Source organism: Cygnus atratus, chromosome 1 (assembly GCF_013377495.2).
Source record: "Cygnus atratus isolate AKBS03 ecotype Queensland, Australia chromosome 1, CAtr_DNAZoo_HiC_assembly, whole genome shotgun sequence".
Classification (NCBI taxonomy): Eukaryota; Metazoa; Chordata; class Aves; order Anseriformes; family Anatidae; genus Cygnus; species Cygnus atratus.
In genome coordinates this window covers 185,861,385-185,877,931 of record NC_066362.1, presented here as the reverse complement: position 1 = coordinate 185,877,931, position 16,547 = coordinate 185,861,385, and the positions used below count along the sequence as shown (strand labels likewise).

Below are 16,547 nucleotides of genomic sequence, written 5' to 3'. Positions count from 1 at the left end.
TGCAATTACTTAACTGTATTTTGTGTACAACACAATGGTTTGAAACCTTTTCATTTTGATAAATCTGTAACATCAGCAACCTTCAACTACTGCTCAGTATCGTCTTCACTGCATCGCAGGAAACTGTGATGATATCAATAACATGGGATGAAACTTTAAAAGTGTAGCTGTTTTGTGCGTTATACTGGCAAAGAATAAAGATTAAATGTATGTATACAAAACAAACTGGAAAGGAACAGAATAAAAACAGAAACTTCAGTCTGAAATATGTATGAACTGGTTATGCTCAGCTTGAGCACTCACTCACAGCAAAGACTGAAAATTATTCAAACTGCTGCCAAACGATCTCCTCCGTGACCTGCATTTGCAAAGCCGTATGGATTGTTTTGCCAATACACATACATTTACCTTTTATTTCTCGATCTCAAGAAGACAGAAAAGCTACATACTAAAAGATGAAAAGTGTAGTTTGTTTAGAATTATATTGAGTAGAAAGTAAAAAAGGCAATACATATGTCATATCAGATTCATGTAATGATTTCCCATCAATAAAACGATCATGTTATGCTTCTCAATTCTTTGACTTTTTTTTTGATCCATATTTCTGAGCAAGTGACTGTTTCAGATGCTGGGATCTTGACAGAAATGGCTCCTTCGATGGCTTTCAGCTCTTTATTGGAGTACTCCAATACGCAGAGCTGCCATCTGATGAATTTTTAAAAGTCTTGCTCTGCAACACAGCAGCGTGTGATTAAAATCCAAGTTGCACAGCTTGCTCTGCACATGTTCTTCCATCAGGAATTTGCGATGGATATTTATACAGAACTGAGGAAGCCTGTCTGAAATGAACATACACTTTAGAGTGGTTTGTCACTTTGCTGGAGAATATGTCGTTCTTTCATCACCATGCTAGAGACCTGGAGGCGCTTTCTGTTGCAGATTTATTGCAGCATTTCTAGTCGGGAGATCAGATCTCTGTGGAATCATGAGCCCCCCCCATCGTGTGCATTAATTGTGTTTCTATAGTAACTTCTTACAACTTGTTCACATCTCACTGTGTAACAGATGGGAACACGTGGTATGCGAGCGGGCTGTGTGACACTTGGCAATATTGAGGAGCCGCTCCTAACATAAAAATTTTAACTAAGTAATAGAGGAAAATCAAACAGGAGTGGTGGGAGAAAGGGGAGAGAGGAACTATTGTTATCATTTCAATGCCATTTGATTCGAATCTTGTTTCCCCACAGGTGTGAACCTGCTTGCCTTCATCATCATAGTATTTTCCTATGTCAGCATGTTTTATTCCATTAAAAAAAACTGCCCTTCAGACATCAGAGATGAGGAGTCACATTCACAGAGATGTCGCCATCGCCATTCGATTTTTTTTTATTGTATTCACTGATGCCATCTGCTGGATTCCTGTCTTTGTCATTAAAATCCTCTCCTTATTCCAGGTGGAAATTCTAGGTAATGCTGTGTAAGAGTGAGATTTATCTTGGTAAAGATTCAGTTTAAAGCAAACCAATTCTGCCAGAGGAATTCTAGCAAACCATGGGTGAAGAGGAAGTATTGCCCAAAATGTTTGACTTCTTCTGGGTTCAGAAATTGAACTTTAAAGTAAATACATATAATCTTAAATGCATGTATGTATGTGAGAACAAGAATAGGTTACCCAGCAAAGAAGTTTTCTTCTACAGCTGCAAAATCCCACAGTGATATGTATAAGTCCATAAGTCCATCACTGACTATGCTATCCCCTATCTGCCCCTGAGAGAGTAAAGAGATGCACGCTTTCATAGCTCTCTACCATTGCACTGGTTATATGCAGTCTTGCTAGCCTGGCAGCTGCTAACAGATAACACTGTAATGAAGGCATTCTGCTTTCCCATTATAATTCTACAAAATTGATGCCTCATGTTTGTAGAAAATTGGGTACAAAATCATCACTAGATGAAAGGCATTAAAGAAATGTAGTAAATTGACAATGGTTTTATCATAAAACCTTTTCAGCCTCATTGGTGGCACTGAATTCTATTTGCATAACCAGGAAAAAAGTGATGATATGTGGGTAGTTAAAAATAAAACATGGCCACCATGTGCAGCAGACGTACAACTATGGCTAGAATGGGATTCAGGATGGTAAAGTTCATGGCCTTCTGAGTGAGTAACTTCACCCCTCTGTATTCCAGTATCTCTTTTGCAAAATAAGAATGATGGTGGCTTTCATAAGGCATTTTGAGTCCTACTGATGAAAACTGCAATGTAAACACTAGGTATTACTGAGGTTGATTTTATACTATGTTTTACTGAAGAGGATTTGGATCTATATTAAATACTGTCCTAAAGAGAGATGGGCTTCAGTTCATATTTAGTGCTGGTAGATAGAAAGAAAGACACTCTCTGTCAAAAAGTTCTTTTTTTCCTCCATCTCATCGAAATCCATGGTTAGCTCAATGAAAAACACAATGAGCAATGTTGAATTCAAACCCCTTTCTTGTTAAAAAACTATAGTATGGTAGAATTCTGCAAAAATGACATAAGGTGACATAAAGTTAAAAAAGAAAGACAAAGTAAAAAGGACATAAAGACGTGCTTACTTCTTTAGTGTTCTTACAAAAGAGCATACTAAGTGTCTCATATTTTTTCCTAGACACTGTCACTTCCTGGATAGTGATATTTGTTCTGCCAATAAACAGTGCCCTGAACCCCATTCTCTATACTCTCACAACTAGTTTCTTTAAGGAGAAGCTAAAGCAGTCACTGGGCAGTCGTCGAAGGAGGACAATTTTCAGAGGCAATGAAAGAGCCTTGGCCACTTCAGTCACATGGACAGATGATTCCCTCGCCCATAGCTCTTCATTTAAGCTTGGACTTTTACAAAAATAATTCCTGAGGACAGTGCTGACTTTCACCAATTTACAAGTGGTTGTTTGTCATCAAGATAATGGAAAGAGGACCTAACTGCCTTACAACTGTGCTAATCTCCTTGAGATTCATATGAAGAGTCTTTTTGGCCATTACCATCTCTGTATTCATCTTCCTGGAAAATAAAAACACAACTGCTGTATTTATCATGCGAGATTTGTATTACAGTTTGAAACACAGACAGACTGGACTAGGGCTAAAGGTGGCAATACTTTGCTACTATTCATTCCTCTTCCCCAGAGGGTCAGTGCATCTGTACTTGTTAGATATAGTCTTCATATTATGTATTAGTTTAAGGCAAGGACCTTTCTAGAACATTTGTCTCATTTGGACTGTACTAGCAATTTCAGGATATATCCTCATGGCAAAGTATTTATCCCAAGGTTGGAAGCTCGTGGGGGGAAAATGCCAGAATACTCTATGCAACATGTGAATCTATATTAATCTTGTAAGATTTAAGTAATACGGGTGCTCTGCAGAGTGGTGAATGTTTCTTTGTGCACATAAAGTCACTACTCAGAACTGCAAGACCTGAGTAGTGTTATTATAATATTTTAAGGTACTAAAAGTCGAGTGAACTTCCTGTGTAAGCAACAGAGCCCAGACTGAAATAAAAATAAAATAATGAAGCTCTCAGAATGATCCTTGAAAGCAGTCAATTCAGTTTTCATTGCATCAGTTTTTATGAAGCATAGGCATCCTGGCAGCATGGGTGAGCACATGTTTGAGGGAGTATTTAAGGGGCTGACTCAAGCACTTGTAAGGAAGAACAATTCACCTTTATTAGATATGTTTTCATAACCACCTTAGTTATATTTTGACTTCATTGCGTATGAGCTGCCTACCTGTTATAAATAGAAGAATCAACCTCTTAGAAAAAGAGTATAGCAAAGCTTTCAGCCAACTTTTACACTTTGAAAAAAATATTTACTAAAGAAAGCTCCAAAAATGTTTCAGAAGCACCTGTTTATAAATCATTCTGAAGTGTTGTCAAACAAAAGGAGTTTGGAGCAATGAGGAAGATCCAGAAATGGGGAAAAAACAAAAACAAAAAACAACAAGTGTATGGGCTCATTGCTGAAAATAAGGAAAAGCCTGAAGTGTTAACATTTCTCAGCTGAGATGAAGCGACTGAATATATGCTTCAGGCCCACCCAGACTGTGCAATAAAATGCATATATTTGAACCACCACAAAGACAGGAGGTGAAATCCAATAATAACGTCATTGTACTGTGGCAGTAAGCCCAACTGTGAGGTTTTGACCCAAGTGTTCACACAGCACACGTTTCAGCATGGGATTCTGTCTGAAGATACCTTAACTAGCATTTAGGTATCGGAAGATCCTTTCAGTTAGTGAGCCAGTTGACCTACTTTCCAATACTTCCTAACCCACTTGGTGCCTTAATTTGCTAGACCCTGTCCTGCTTGATCTGAATGGTCCAAGGAGCCTCCTGGGTTCAATGTCTGCCTACTGACGGTAGAGCAGGAGTTGGGGGGCAGAGCAGGTATAGCAGCTTGCTGGCTCGTGTTGGTGGTTCGTCTAACTGTAGTTGTGGAGATGAAGCAGGTTCTGGTTGCTGTAGGTGCTCTAGGAGGAGCCCCCACAGGAGGCTATAACACTCCTATAGGAGGAGTGTGTTTTTTTCTTGAACTTTTGGTTCAAGTAGAACTTGATCTTTATCCAGTGTTGACTCTCCACCCAGACTTGATCTAAAGAGAGAACAATATTCCACATCCATTGGTAATCTGTTCCAACAGATCGCTATTAAAGTACACCATTTATTAAAAATAAGCAAATTAATTCAAATTTGTGTTTTCTCACTTTCTGCTTGCAGCAATTGAATTGCCTATGAATATAAAAGAAGCTTTTTTTTCTAAATGTCTCAAAAATCAAATTCTCTTTGTTAAAACTTACAAGCTATTTGCTTTTTGCAACACTACTACTCTTTTTCTGTAAGTTGTAAACCTTGATAGCACTGTCCTCCCCAAAAAGATGTAAAAAAGGGAGAGCTGCTCCACTCCCTGAAGCTTCTTCATGGACATTCCCTGGACATGCTTCAGTATGTCCAAGTCTCTCTTGAGCAGGGGAGCACAGACATGGGCCCAGCACTTCACGTGTGTCACCAGGGCTGAGCAGAGAGGATCACTTCCCTTGAACTGCTGGTAATGCTCTTCCTAATGCGTCCTGGGAAGCTCTGGTCTTCTTCACTAGAAAGGCACACTGCTTGCTCACAGTGACCTTGTTCCCCACCAGGAACTCCACGTCCTTCTCTGAGGAGCTGCCTTCCAGACAGTGAGTCCCCAGTGTGCACTGGTGCATGGGGCAATTCCTTCCCAAGGACAGGGCTGGGCTTTTCCCTTTGTAAAACTTTGTGAGGTTCCTGTCATCCCATCTCTCCAGCCATTCAAGGTTCCTCTGAATGGCAGCACAACCCACTGGTGCATCAAGCCCTCTTCCCCATTTTGTATCCTCTGCAAACTTGTACTCTGTCCCATCATCCAGGTCATTAGTGAAGATATTTAACCATACGGCCCCAGTATTCACCCTGTCCTATTCTACTAGTGCCTGGCCTCCAGCTGGACTTTCTGCCTCTCAGAAGGCAGCTCTGGCAGTTTTCAATCCACCTGACTCTCCATTTATATATTTCATATTTCATCGTTTTGTCATGGGAGGCAGGGTTGAAAGAAAAAGAAGGAAGGAAGGAAGGAAGGAAGGAAGGGAGGAAGGGAGGAAGGGAGGGAGGGAGGGAGGGAGGAAGGGAGGAAGGAAGTAAGTAAGGAAGGAAGGAAGGAAGGAAAAAGAAAGAAAGAAAGAAAGAAAAAGAAAGAGAAAAGAAAGAATGAACAAATGAACAGCTGTGTTGAACAAATTTTGCTCAAACAATCCCTCACCATGAAGAACTAAAAAGATAGTTGTCTTTGCACTGTGTTATACACTTTTACTCTGTTGTCACTGGGATCTGTTTAACAACCAAGTAGGAAAACCTGGCTTTAGCATATAATTTTTGACAGAGCACAGTGGTAAAGAAAATCATTTCTTGTCCCTCACAGTTAGTAAATGACCAATGACAAATGAATCACTGGAGCAGGAACTGAAGGTGAATGGTGAAAATCTGAAGAGCAGTTCAAGTGTATGCAATGCAGGGAAGGCTTTTAAGGTTCAATGTTGTAAGCCTCATGGCAGCAGAGAACATGTCCCTGTATCTTTCATCAGTAAATGACTGATCATCCAGCTCTTCAGCCCTGGAAATCCTAACTGGAGATACTCTTACTGAGAGCTAGATCCTTTAAATGGTAATCTTTTATGTTGTCTCCCTACTCAAAAGGAAAGATAAAATGGATCGGTCTTTGGCTGCAGTGAACTATGTTCAGAGGATGAGGTATTTTAAAACTCTTGCAGAAACCCATTCTGTTCAGCATTTTTAATGTTTGCTGCTTTACAGTAAGTATGCGCCCTTAGGATAGCTCTAAAATATGGTGCATTATTCATTGTTTATTCAGGATAAAAACACTTAGTTTTCCTTTTCCGAACAAAGATTGTTCATGAGGCATAACGTAATATAAACAAAGGTCCCCTCAGGACAACACATGAATAATGGAACAGAAAGTAAAGTCAGCCACCTTCATTTCTGAATAAATCTTTAAAATGGACTTCAGTATGATAGATGATGGTGATGGTGGATTGAATGTTGAACTATGTCTCTGCATTCAAGCACATAGATGCCTTAAATAAATTATATATCAAAAGAGAGTCTCTTCATTCTGAAAAAAAAAAAAAAAGCTGCACCAAAGCATATTCATGGCTTAGGCCACCTTCCTTTATTATTCTACTGTTTAAAAAATCAATAACATCAATAGTTTTTGAAAGGTCAAACAGGATGATGTGCCCATTGATATGAGTCGTATGTCAACATTGTCTGTACTGCAGCCTAAAAACATATGGGAATACCCATTGCATTTAAGCTGAAATGTTGCACTGCTGATTGTACACACCAGTTGAAAATTACTTTTTACCAACGTCTTTGTTTATAAGCTGACTCTCACTAAGGAAAGCAAAAGTGCAAATAGTGCAAGAATCTCTTACATAACATCCCTCCTTCCTTGAAAAGGAAAGCAAAACCCAAAGACATTCTGGGAATTTTGCCAGTACCTAGAAACAGAGTTTTAGGGTTTGCAACCAACCCTGCACTTCCTGAAGTACAGTGTAATTGATGCTTGTTATGACACTATCTATTTCATCACCTTATTGCAAGACAAGACAGAAAACTAAAGTTAAAGAGTTTAATGTGAAGAAGCAAGATGCTCTCCTTTTTCAAGGTTTGGTATCTCTATTTTTTTTTATCCTCACTGCTATTTGCTCTCTTTTCTCCATCTGCATTTTATTCCTGTATTATTTTTCAGCTCTGTTTGTGTGCATCAATAATAAAATCGTGTAGCTGAATGAAGTGCTGTTTTTCAGAAGCTGACATTTTAGTTACTTTTGTTTTGCTTTTGCTACCACACATAGAAAGGGGTGAGAGAATGACAATGGGGGAATTGGAGAGTAAATAATCTCATTTGTAAAGGTTCACCAAGCAGCACAGCACAAAGAAATTAGCATGGCAGTTCTCCTGTTTGCTACAATAGCTCTTTAGTCACTTCTCTAATGTGGGAGATCTTCAGTGCAAGGGAAAAAGTATTTTAAGAAAAGAGTTCACTTTTAGTAGAGATATTTTTGCCGTTCGTGATAGTACTATTAAAAATAACAGCAGTCTCTGTGTTTTATTTCTACTTAACTATTAATGTCATACACAATCCCAGAGACCACACCTCCGAGGCTGTCTCAGGCATCTTCATGTTGACTGCCCTGATCAAATGTACCATATGTGACCCATGAGGCCCTCAGGCATTAAAAATATGCCACGAGGGTTTGCCTCATCCATAAGGAGTCCCCGCTGGCCTTGGCCCTGACTCACCCTCCCCACACTCCCCTTGGCATGCCACCATGCCGCTCTGGGCAAGGAGCTGCTCCCACTGCAGCCTCTCAGCACCCACGTTGATCCCAGTGGTCCCTGAGACAAGGGAAAGAGGAGAGCCAGGCTCTCCCAACAGCTCCAGGCCCTGGACGAAGCACCATCTGCCATTCTGCCATGCATGCCACCAAAACTGACACCAGTCACAATTCGGGTCAGGCACCTCCCAGTGCTGTGGGAGCATGGCCAGGAGTTACTCGAGGGCTATTATTCAAGGGGAGCCAGGGAATTTCTTCTTTAGGGAGCTAGCTGCTGCCAGTAAGGCTGTAATGTTTTTGCATCAATCGGCAGCAGTTGGTCACACAGCAAGGACTGCTCACGCTGCAGCTATTTAAAGGGTAACAGAGCTGTGACCACAGCAGGACATCCCTACAGACCTCATGGACTCGAGGCAGCTTTGCTACAGCCTGGCCTCTCCCCACAGGACTGTGCTGGCCCAAAACAATCCTGCTACTCAGGGGCTGCTTGCTGTCTTGTTTTTCAACAGGGGCAGTATTAAACTGAAAGTATTAGAGACATTTGGATTATCATCATCAAGAGACAAAACAAAATGAAACCATGTGCAAAGAGTGATTTTTAAAATAGCATATATAGATGGACCAATATAAAATTTAAGTGCAAAAGAGTTATTGAACACTGCACAACAGTATCCACTGTTACAGCAAAAAGTGTTAATGCCATAAATCTAATGAATCACCTATATATAGCCCTTCAGGATAAAATTCTCTTTTCACCCTAACACCCTTTTCACCCTTTTTTTTTTTGCTACTGAGAGGTATATGTCAGGGTAAAGTGGTTTTTGTTTGTTTGTTTGTTTGTCAGCCTATAAAAATGTTTTCTGACACTTCTTTCTGTTACAAAATACTTACTCAAAGGGAAAGAGTCCCTCAACTTCACTTTTGGATGTTTGGTGGTCCGGTTTCCCAGATAAAAAGGATGAGATTGGACCAGGACTCTTCAGCTGAGGGTCTAGGAGAAATCCAAAAAGCACACAGACTCTGAAGTGTAGCTCTGGATGGCACAAGGCAGAAGTGTTTTAACTGAAACATCCGTGACATTTCTGTTGCCATTTCCCCTCCTTGAACAAGTTGTGCACCTTGAGTAAGACAACAGTCATACAAGGAAATGTCCTTCATCTGCTGACTGCCATAAATCTGGCCCTGAAAACAACAATCAGCTCCACTCAGCCTGAGAGAAATGTTATTCCAGGATGGCAATATCTAAACACAGACGATGAACTCACACATTGAATGAACCTCCATTGTTGCTGTTGCTGTGTTGTGCCTCATCCTGTGGGAATGGTATTTATGCTTCTAATATTATTCTATATCACCATATTTCATGTTCTGCTAAACGAAAACAGGTCCTTCACATTTAAATCTTTCAGAAAATTAGCTATAAAATCATTTTTCATTCAGCTCCGCTTGAAAATCGTTGGCGACTGGTAGTTTAGGCTATCCTGTAGAGAAGTAATGGACTACATTAAGACTTCCAACTGGATGCTAACAAATAATCTGTGATGCCATGGCCTAGAGAGAGGGAGAGAGAGAGAAGAAGTTTTACTTAAGCCACCTGCACAGCTTTTTCTGTAAATAGAAAATGCAATTTTGCAGCAGTCCTAGGCCAACCTACCAGGCTTTTCTGCAGGGCTGCCTCTCAGCTGTATCACTGCCCTGGCTCAGCCCACTGAAGAACCAGGCGAAATCCAGCACTGCTGCAAGGGAAGGGTCAGGAATCAGCAACCAGTGATGGGGAAAAGTGCAGTGGTGCCACTTTTAGTGGCCAACAACATTTGTAGCAGCTTAAACAGGTCATGAGACCACAGGCAGAGATTTAGGTAATGCTCCTTGGAGCTGCACCAACAGAAATTTCATTATGTGTTGAAGAAGTTTTAAGCAAGGCAGAAAGGATGTTCAAAGACAAAAGCCTCTCTTCCCTTCAAACCAATCTTAACAACTACCCTAAGAAAGGAGGAAGAAAAAAGGAAGCAAAATATTTAATATGAAAATAACTAAAAGAAAAAAAAATCTCCTATGTTTTACTTTTCTTCATCTGTAGATCCGAAACCCAATACTAATGATTTTTTTAGCACAAACCACTATTTGTTAATCAACTATTCCTGTGTATTCATACAAGAAACTTGGAAACGGACTAAAAAAAGGTCTTCTTTTACCTTGTAAGTCTAGTGAAATGCAAACAGTAAACAAGCAACCACAAGTAAATTAGTTTCTTTCAGTTTTAATATTTTGAAATGATATTTGGAACAGAGAAAGCAGATAGTTTTTATAAAGTATGAGGTTTTATTAACAATGTCTGCTTGAAAGCAGATACATATAATAGTACATATTTTTCATTGGTATTCATAATGACACTTTCTAATGAACAGATAGTTTACAAAATATTCCAGAATGTAATTGTATATTACCTGGCTTCTGCTAAAGCACAAATCACTGAATTCATAGTTCAGCTCAATAGACTTAAAATTTATGAAAAGATTGTCAGACACATTTCAAAAAGCATATTTTTTTTTCTTAGGGACACATTCAGCTTTTGAGAAATCATAGAACTATTTGTGAAGCCACTGGTAGTCAATTTCCTCCTAATTAATTAATTTATTAATCTAATAATCACAGCAATTTAAAAAAATTTGGTTGCCAAACCCATGTTCTCAGTCACTGTGGGTGGGCAGACCAAATTCTTTCAAGAAGTAGATTCAGAACTGGGTCAAGTTGCTTTGTGAGCCAGCATCTTGGTAACTTGGAGTATTACTCATGGTTTCGGTAAGTGGAAATCAAGTAGAAATACAATGGAAAATAAATTATTTGTGCCATTATTGCTGTTGCCACAGATACTTAAAAGTATAGATGTGCTTAAAGTTATAGTGTCCCCACTAAGCAGTTTATAATCTAACACAGACAGACTTTAAGTTTTACTATTCCAGGATTAAAAAAACAAAACAAAAACACTGTTAAATTTAGCTTTCTAGTATTCAGCTTTGAACTACGTAGACTTTCTGGCACCACTGACTGAAATCCCTTCAGAATTGACTCATCCTTGATTTTCCTGAGAATGCTGAATTGAGCATATTTCTGTTTGGACCTCTTAGACCAGACCTTGCTCTCAGCATGAATAAGATGCCAGATTCTTATATTTCCAGGCCCCACAAACAACATAGGAAATGTGTTTGCCTAGGTTCCACCTGCAATTAGGAAGATTTATGAATAAGAGTAGTATATCTCATTACTGATCCGCTCAAAGCATTATACTATTGTGCAGATTTTCAGTGCCCAGAGGTAGTTTGTTGTATGGCATGTTGGTGTGCTGCCTTCAGTTTTAAAAAGCAAGTTGTTTGTGTACAGAAAACTGCATTTAGGTTTTCAGTCTTAGTTCTGAAAGATTCCTACAGAGGATATTTCAGTGCTAGCCTTGACATTTTGGTAGCAAAAAGCAGACTCAGTCACATGAAAAAGTCCCATTATGCAACAAGGCTGACACCCTGCAATCTGTATGGAAGTCAAGCAACAGGTAAATGCAAGCAAACTTGGACAGAAAGTGGTGTGCCAAATACTCAGCCTGGCATAGGAATTGGTATCTCAGGATTTTGCTAATCTAGCAGTGATCATGTGAAATCTGACTAAATGCGTGCCCTACCTGGCTCCTTGCGGAGACAAACATGTCAAATGGACTTCAGTACAAGGGGTACTGAATAAACAGTGTTTGAAAGAACAGAAAAACACAAATTCATCGACCAAAATTGGCAATATATAACTATTTCTGACTGCAGAAGCATTTGTTCTTATCACCAAGACAGAGGGGATAAATGTGGGATTAAATTAGATATTTGATTAAAGGATTATCATATCTTAAGTACCATATAAATTTATGCATCAATTCTGCACTCACTCATATTACTGAATATCTGAAACAATGCTTCTGAATTTGATGAACTACTCTGAATTTTCAGTCATGCAAATGAGATTTTAACCTGGATTTAAACACTTGCTTCTTAAGAGCTTCACTATGGAGAAAAAATAAATAAATAAAAATCCTCGTGTTAAAGATCCAGGCCCTTCCTTCCCCACACTTACCTTCCTGAAGTAGACAGACTTTAAACTACCAAGCCTCCTGGAAACAGAAAGACAGAGGAGAGCAACGAAACAACCTCTATAAACTAGAGAGCAAACTCCCACTAAAATTAAACACAAAACAAGCATTAGGGCTTCTGAAGCCTGGAAACACATACCAGAGGAATTGTGCTAAGCACGTCCGTGCCAGAAAGGGGGCAATTCAGCTGTGTAAACATAGGTGTCTAAAGCCTCTTGAGAAGTCCAGGTGCTGTGCCTGGTCTCCAGGAGAGCAGGCATCTCTGCGGGTCCTCATCCATATCTGCAACCCCACACAGATGTCGTAGCTACCACAGGGTTCCTCAAAGAGCACCAGACATCTGTGCTGAGGCACCTGCATCCTACCATGCAAGAAAGTATGACTTTAAATTCGTTTTTAAGAAGGCTCTGGAATGAAACAGACAACTATTGCTAAGTATTGACGGTAAATGAAACATGTTTAAAGGAAGCTGCCCTATCTCCTTGTTTAAAACATCTAATCACTTTTTAATCTAGGTTGGAAAAGACCAAGATCACAAAGTCCAACCATCAACCTGACCTTCTGAGACCCATCGCTAAGCCACGTTCCCTAGTTCTCATCTAAACATGCTCACAAGTTTTTAGGTTAATATTTTTTGTCCGTAGCATGAACAATTACATCTCCTGCCGCAAAGATTGCATTGCAATATAAAAAAAAAAAAAAAAAAAAAAAAAGGTTGTTTGATAATAACCAGTTTCAAGTTAGGATGGTGAAACACTTCAGGCATTTATGTGAAATGAGCACAAACAACAGAGAGCATGAGATTATTATGGCCCTGTGCCTCACACAATGACTTCAGGTAAAGAATTAAATGACATCAGAAAGGTAGCCTAGAAACTTCTGTGGCATGTTTGGGTCTGAAGGAAGAAGAAAGGGGAACTTGTGAAGATCTCTGAGTCTAGAAAGCGTGTACTCTTGTCTTTACCTCTTTGTGGCAGTTGCTCGTAAGGGTTACAGCACCGCCAGCTGACTTGGGACTGCTTCGTCCTCATGCTTGCAGTCACCAGCACACCCATTAACCAAGGTGAGATTCGCTGCTATCCGTTTCGTACTGAAAGGTGTTGTGTAAGGAGATAATTCCTTTGCACCAGAGGGATGCGGAGGAACAGGAGGAAGCAGGACGGAGGGGGCTGTGGAATTAATTTTCCACCCACAGAAAAACAAAGGCTGTAGCAGTTGCCGAAGCAGACTATTATTTACTGTCGTTTGCCTTCCAGCCCAGAGGCCTACAGTGCAAAGGAGAATGTGGTGCTCCAAGTTACTGCCCAGCACCAGCGTGGCTACCTAAAAAGCTGAAAAGACACAGGGTTGTGTACACGCGTGTGCCTACAACATATGCAACCAACGTATTTCGAAGAAAATCAGTATCTAGGGCTGAAGTCTGTCTGCTTTATGCTACTCCTCCAACTTTTGTTCTTTGTTCAACTGATTTATTGGGGGAAGTGTTTTGCCCTGAGGTAAAAAGGCTCTCCTGATTATTGCTTCACCATTTAGTATATTGGCAAAAGAGTTTCACCATTTGTAATAAATGGAAAAGACTCTGTAAGCAATGGGACAGTTGCTTAAGTCACCTAGATTATAAGCACAGACAGGAGAGTATCTAATTATTTCTATTTTCTTTGTAGAGTTCATACAAATGTATGAACTATTTCTGTTTTCTTTATAGAGTTCATACAAGTGCTCCTCTTTCAGGAGCCGCACACACATCCAGTTACCTTCTCTTCCACTCTTCATCAAGTTGCCCATAACTCAGCATGTCACCTCAGCCCTGTATTTTCTGCTGAGATCACTAATTCATTAATAAAGGCCTCATCTCCCACCTTGGAGAAACTCAGATTACACCGATATAACACCTATGAAAACCAGGCAGTATCGGCACTGTGAAATGTAAGTGAGAAAGGTACCATATTTGCTATTTGACTCATTGTGCAGTAATATCCAGTCATCCCCAGCATTGCTGTGACAGTAGAACATCTGATATAAGACATACTAACAGTCAGAGACAGTGGGTGTTTCTCCAAGCTTCAAAAAGCCCATGTGTTAACCCATGCCAGGCTTACGACCATTCCTGACAGAGTCTGCAGGTGAGCATGGGAAGCTTTAGCTCTAAAATTAGGGTCCCTGTTATCTCAAAAATCTTAACAAGTAAAAAATGTGTTGTATTTATGTGCCGTTATGTCGGTCATGCTGCCACACACAAATCCAAGCAAGCAGACTAAAGTTAGATTCCCATATGTCTTGTTCAAGACAGAGCAGAGTCACTCTCCAGTGCAGATCACTGCATAGGCTGGTGCAGTGCATATTTAGTGAGTAACACCCTATTCCTTACATTTCTTGAAATGTTCTAATGTGGGGAATATCATTTCACTGCTTAGTCTAGCATTGTAATTCCTGGTAAACAACTATAATTACTTCATTAAGGCTTATTTCCCAATCATTTATGACCCCTGTTCACAACTGCTCTGAATCAAATCATGCAATTAGAGATGTTGTTTGCGCTGTCATTAAAAAACAAAAAGCAAAAACAAAAAAACCACCTTTTTGCACCACCTTTGCACTGGCAAAAAATGTCAAGAAAGCATGGAGACCCGCAATTTGAGTCCCTTAGAAGGGCAGTGTTTTATTCATTCAGACTTCGGCAACCAATTTCTACCTTTTGGTTCCCTTGCCAGAAAAAGATTAGATGCAAGTGCAGAGTGGAAGGCATCTAAAGGATGTGTGCTCCCTTCATGGCGAATGGAAGTACCTCAGGAGAGTTCCTCCCCCCACGAACCGATTAAGGCCATTATCAAAATACATTTCCTCCATAACTCCCTCAAAGATGAGTCTCCAGGTGCCATGTTGCAAAAGGGATCTTGGAGCCATCAAACTTATCTCCCTTCCTCACATCTGAGAGATGCTGAGCCCAGCTCCATCATCGCCGTCCGGTTCAATCTGTCCCCACTTACCCCAACTAACAGAAACCAGCAGGAGTCAGTTAACAAATCTGAGGACTTAGTGGTGGTCAAAGTCCTGCCTGAAATCTCGTTGCTTTGAACAAGGCCCTTTTGGACTGAAGACTCTGCAAAGCAAATGCAGAGATCCTTTCCAGTCACAGGAAAGAAAATTGAGACTGTATTTGAGAATGTAATTGCCACACATTTCTATAATCCTGGCCTTCAGTGAAGGAAAACAGGTTTTCCTCGGGTTGCCTTAAATAAAAATATACGGGGAAGTTCTGCCTAATATAAAATGATGTCATTTCAGATATTTACACTTTACTTAAAAATAGTTCTCAATGTCAGGAGAGAAAGGAAGTGTCAGCGCTTCACAATAACAACTTCCTTTTATCTCTCTGTGTAATGTAGCATTTGTTAAGGTAGGAAAAGGAGTTTGCAAAGTCACATATTTGACAGAACTTGTCACAACAGTTTTGAGAAAAGAGAGCTGACCTTTGAGTGTTACCAAAGAGTACATATATGCAATGCAACAGCTAAAGAGTGCTTGTACCCTGTGTACTTTGATAAGTCAGGGAAGAGTCAAGCAGAAAGGTGCTTAATGCCTTCTCCCTGATGCTATTTTGAATCATTTGATCACTTCGAAATTGTCTAAAGGTTTCCCTTTTCCTTCATTTTTAGTAGGCCATTAACTAAAGAAGAGGGAGAAGTAGGAAAGTTGGGTATTTCAAGCCATACAAGCTGCTGTGAGAGTTGCTCTCCTGTACCACTATGCTGCTATAAGTGTACCCAAATGCTCAAACTACAAAAAATATTTGTTATAAAATTCAATAAACTGGTAAATTATCTGTTGCAACTCTGGCTGATTTTTCCAGACATTCATTGCAAGCATGTTTCTTTGTTTCCTTGGAAACAGAAATGAAGAAACCAAGGGAACCCAGACTGCCATACTCTATCACTCTCTTTTTTGCCAGTGTACAAAATTCCTTCCCATTAAAAGTTATGCTATAAAATTTCTGTTATATGTGGCTTCTGAGTATCTGTTAAGTCTTCAGAACAGGCATTTTAAAGCCAAAAGATGTGGATATGAAATTTGAGAAAAAACATCTTCATACTCTGAAATATATTGAGCTTTAGAGAGAGCTCCCAGACAAACTGTGTGATCTTTAAAAGGTGCAGGCCATTTTATTAAATGACAGCCTGGCTTCCAGCCCTTCAGCCAGCATGCACACCTTGTGAGTAATCATTTCAGGCTGGAAATTCAACCTTTGGTATCCTCGTAAGGACACAGGCATTCTAATTTGCTTGCAAGGGACTTAAGTATCATTACTCATTATTATGAAGAGCTGCCACTGTCATTAGATAAATAATAGAAAACAATGCCAGGAGAGTTCAGCCAGGCCATTCCCTTCCCCTTCCATGCAGTGACCTTGCACAGACTCCAGTTTCCATGCTATCTTGTCTCCTTCAGAATTTCCTTCAACTTTCAACTTCATACTTTTTTGTCCAGGTCCCCATATTCAGCAGCCC

At 39.9% G+C, this 16,547-nt stretch overlaps 1 protein-coding gene across 1 annotated transcript in view; it reads left to right on the top strand.

Moving 5' to 3' along the window:
* RXFP2 (relaxin family peptide receptor 2) overlaps positions 1-2,886 on the top strand; it is a 28,243-nt gene extending 25,357 nt beyond the window's left edge. The window contains 3 exon segments of the mRNA XM_035542795.2: positions 1,248-1,309; positions 1,311-1,467; positions 2,651-2,886. Coding sequence (XP_035398688.2) covers positions 1,248-1,309; positions 1,311-1,467; positions 2,651-2,886 — 455 coding nt within the window.
* The last annotated feature ends 13,661 nt before the right edge of the window (positions 2,887-16,547 follow it).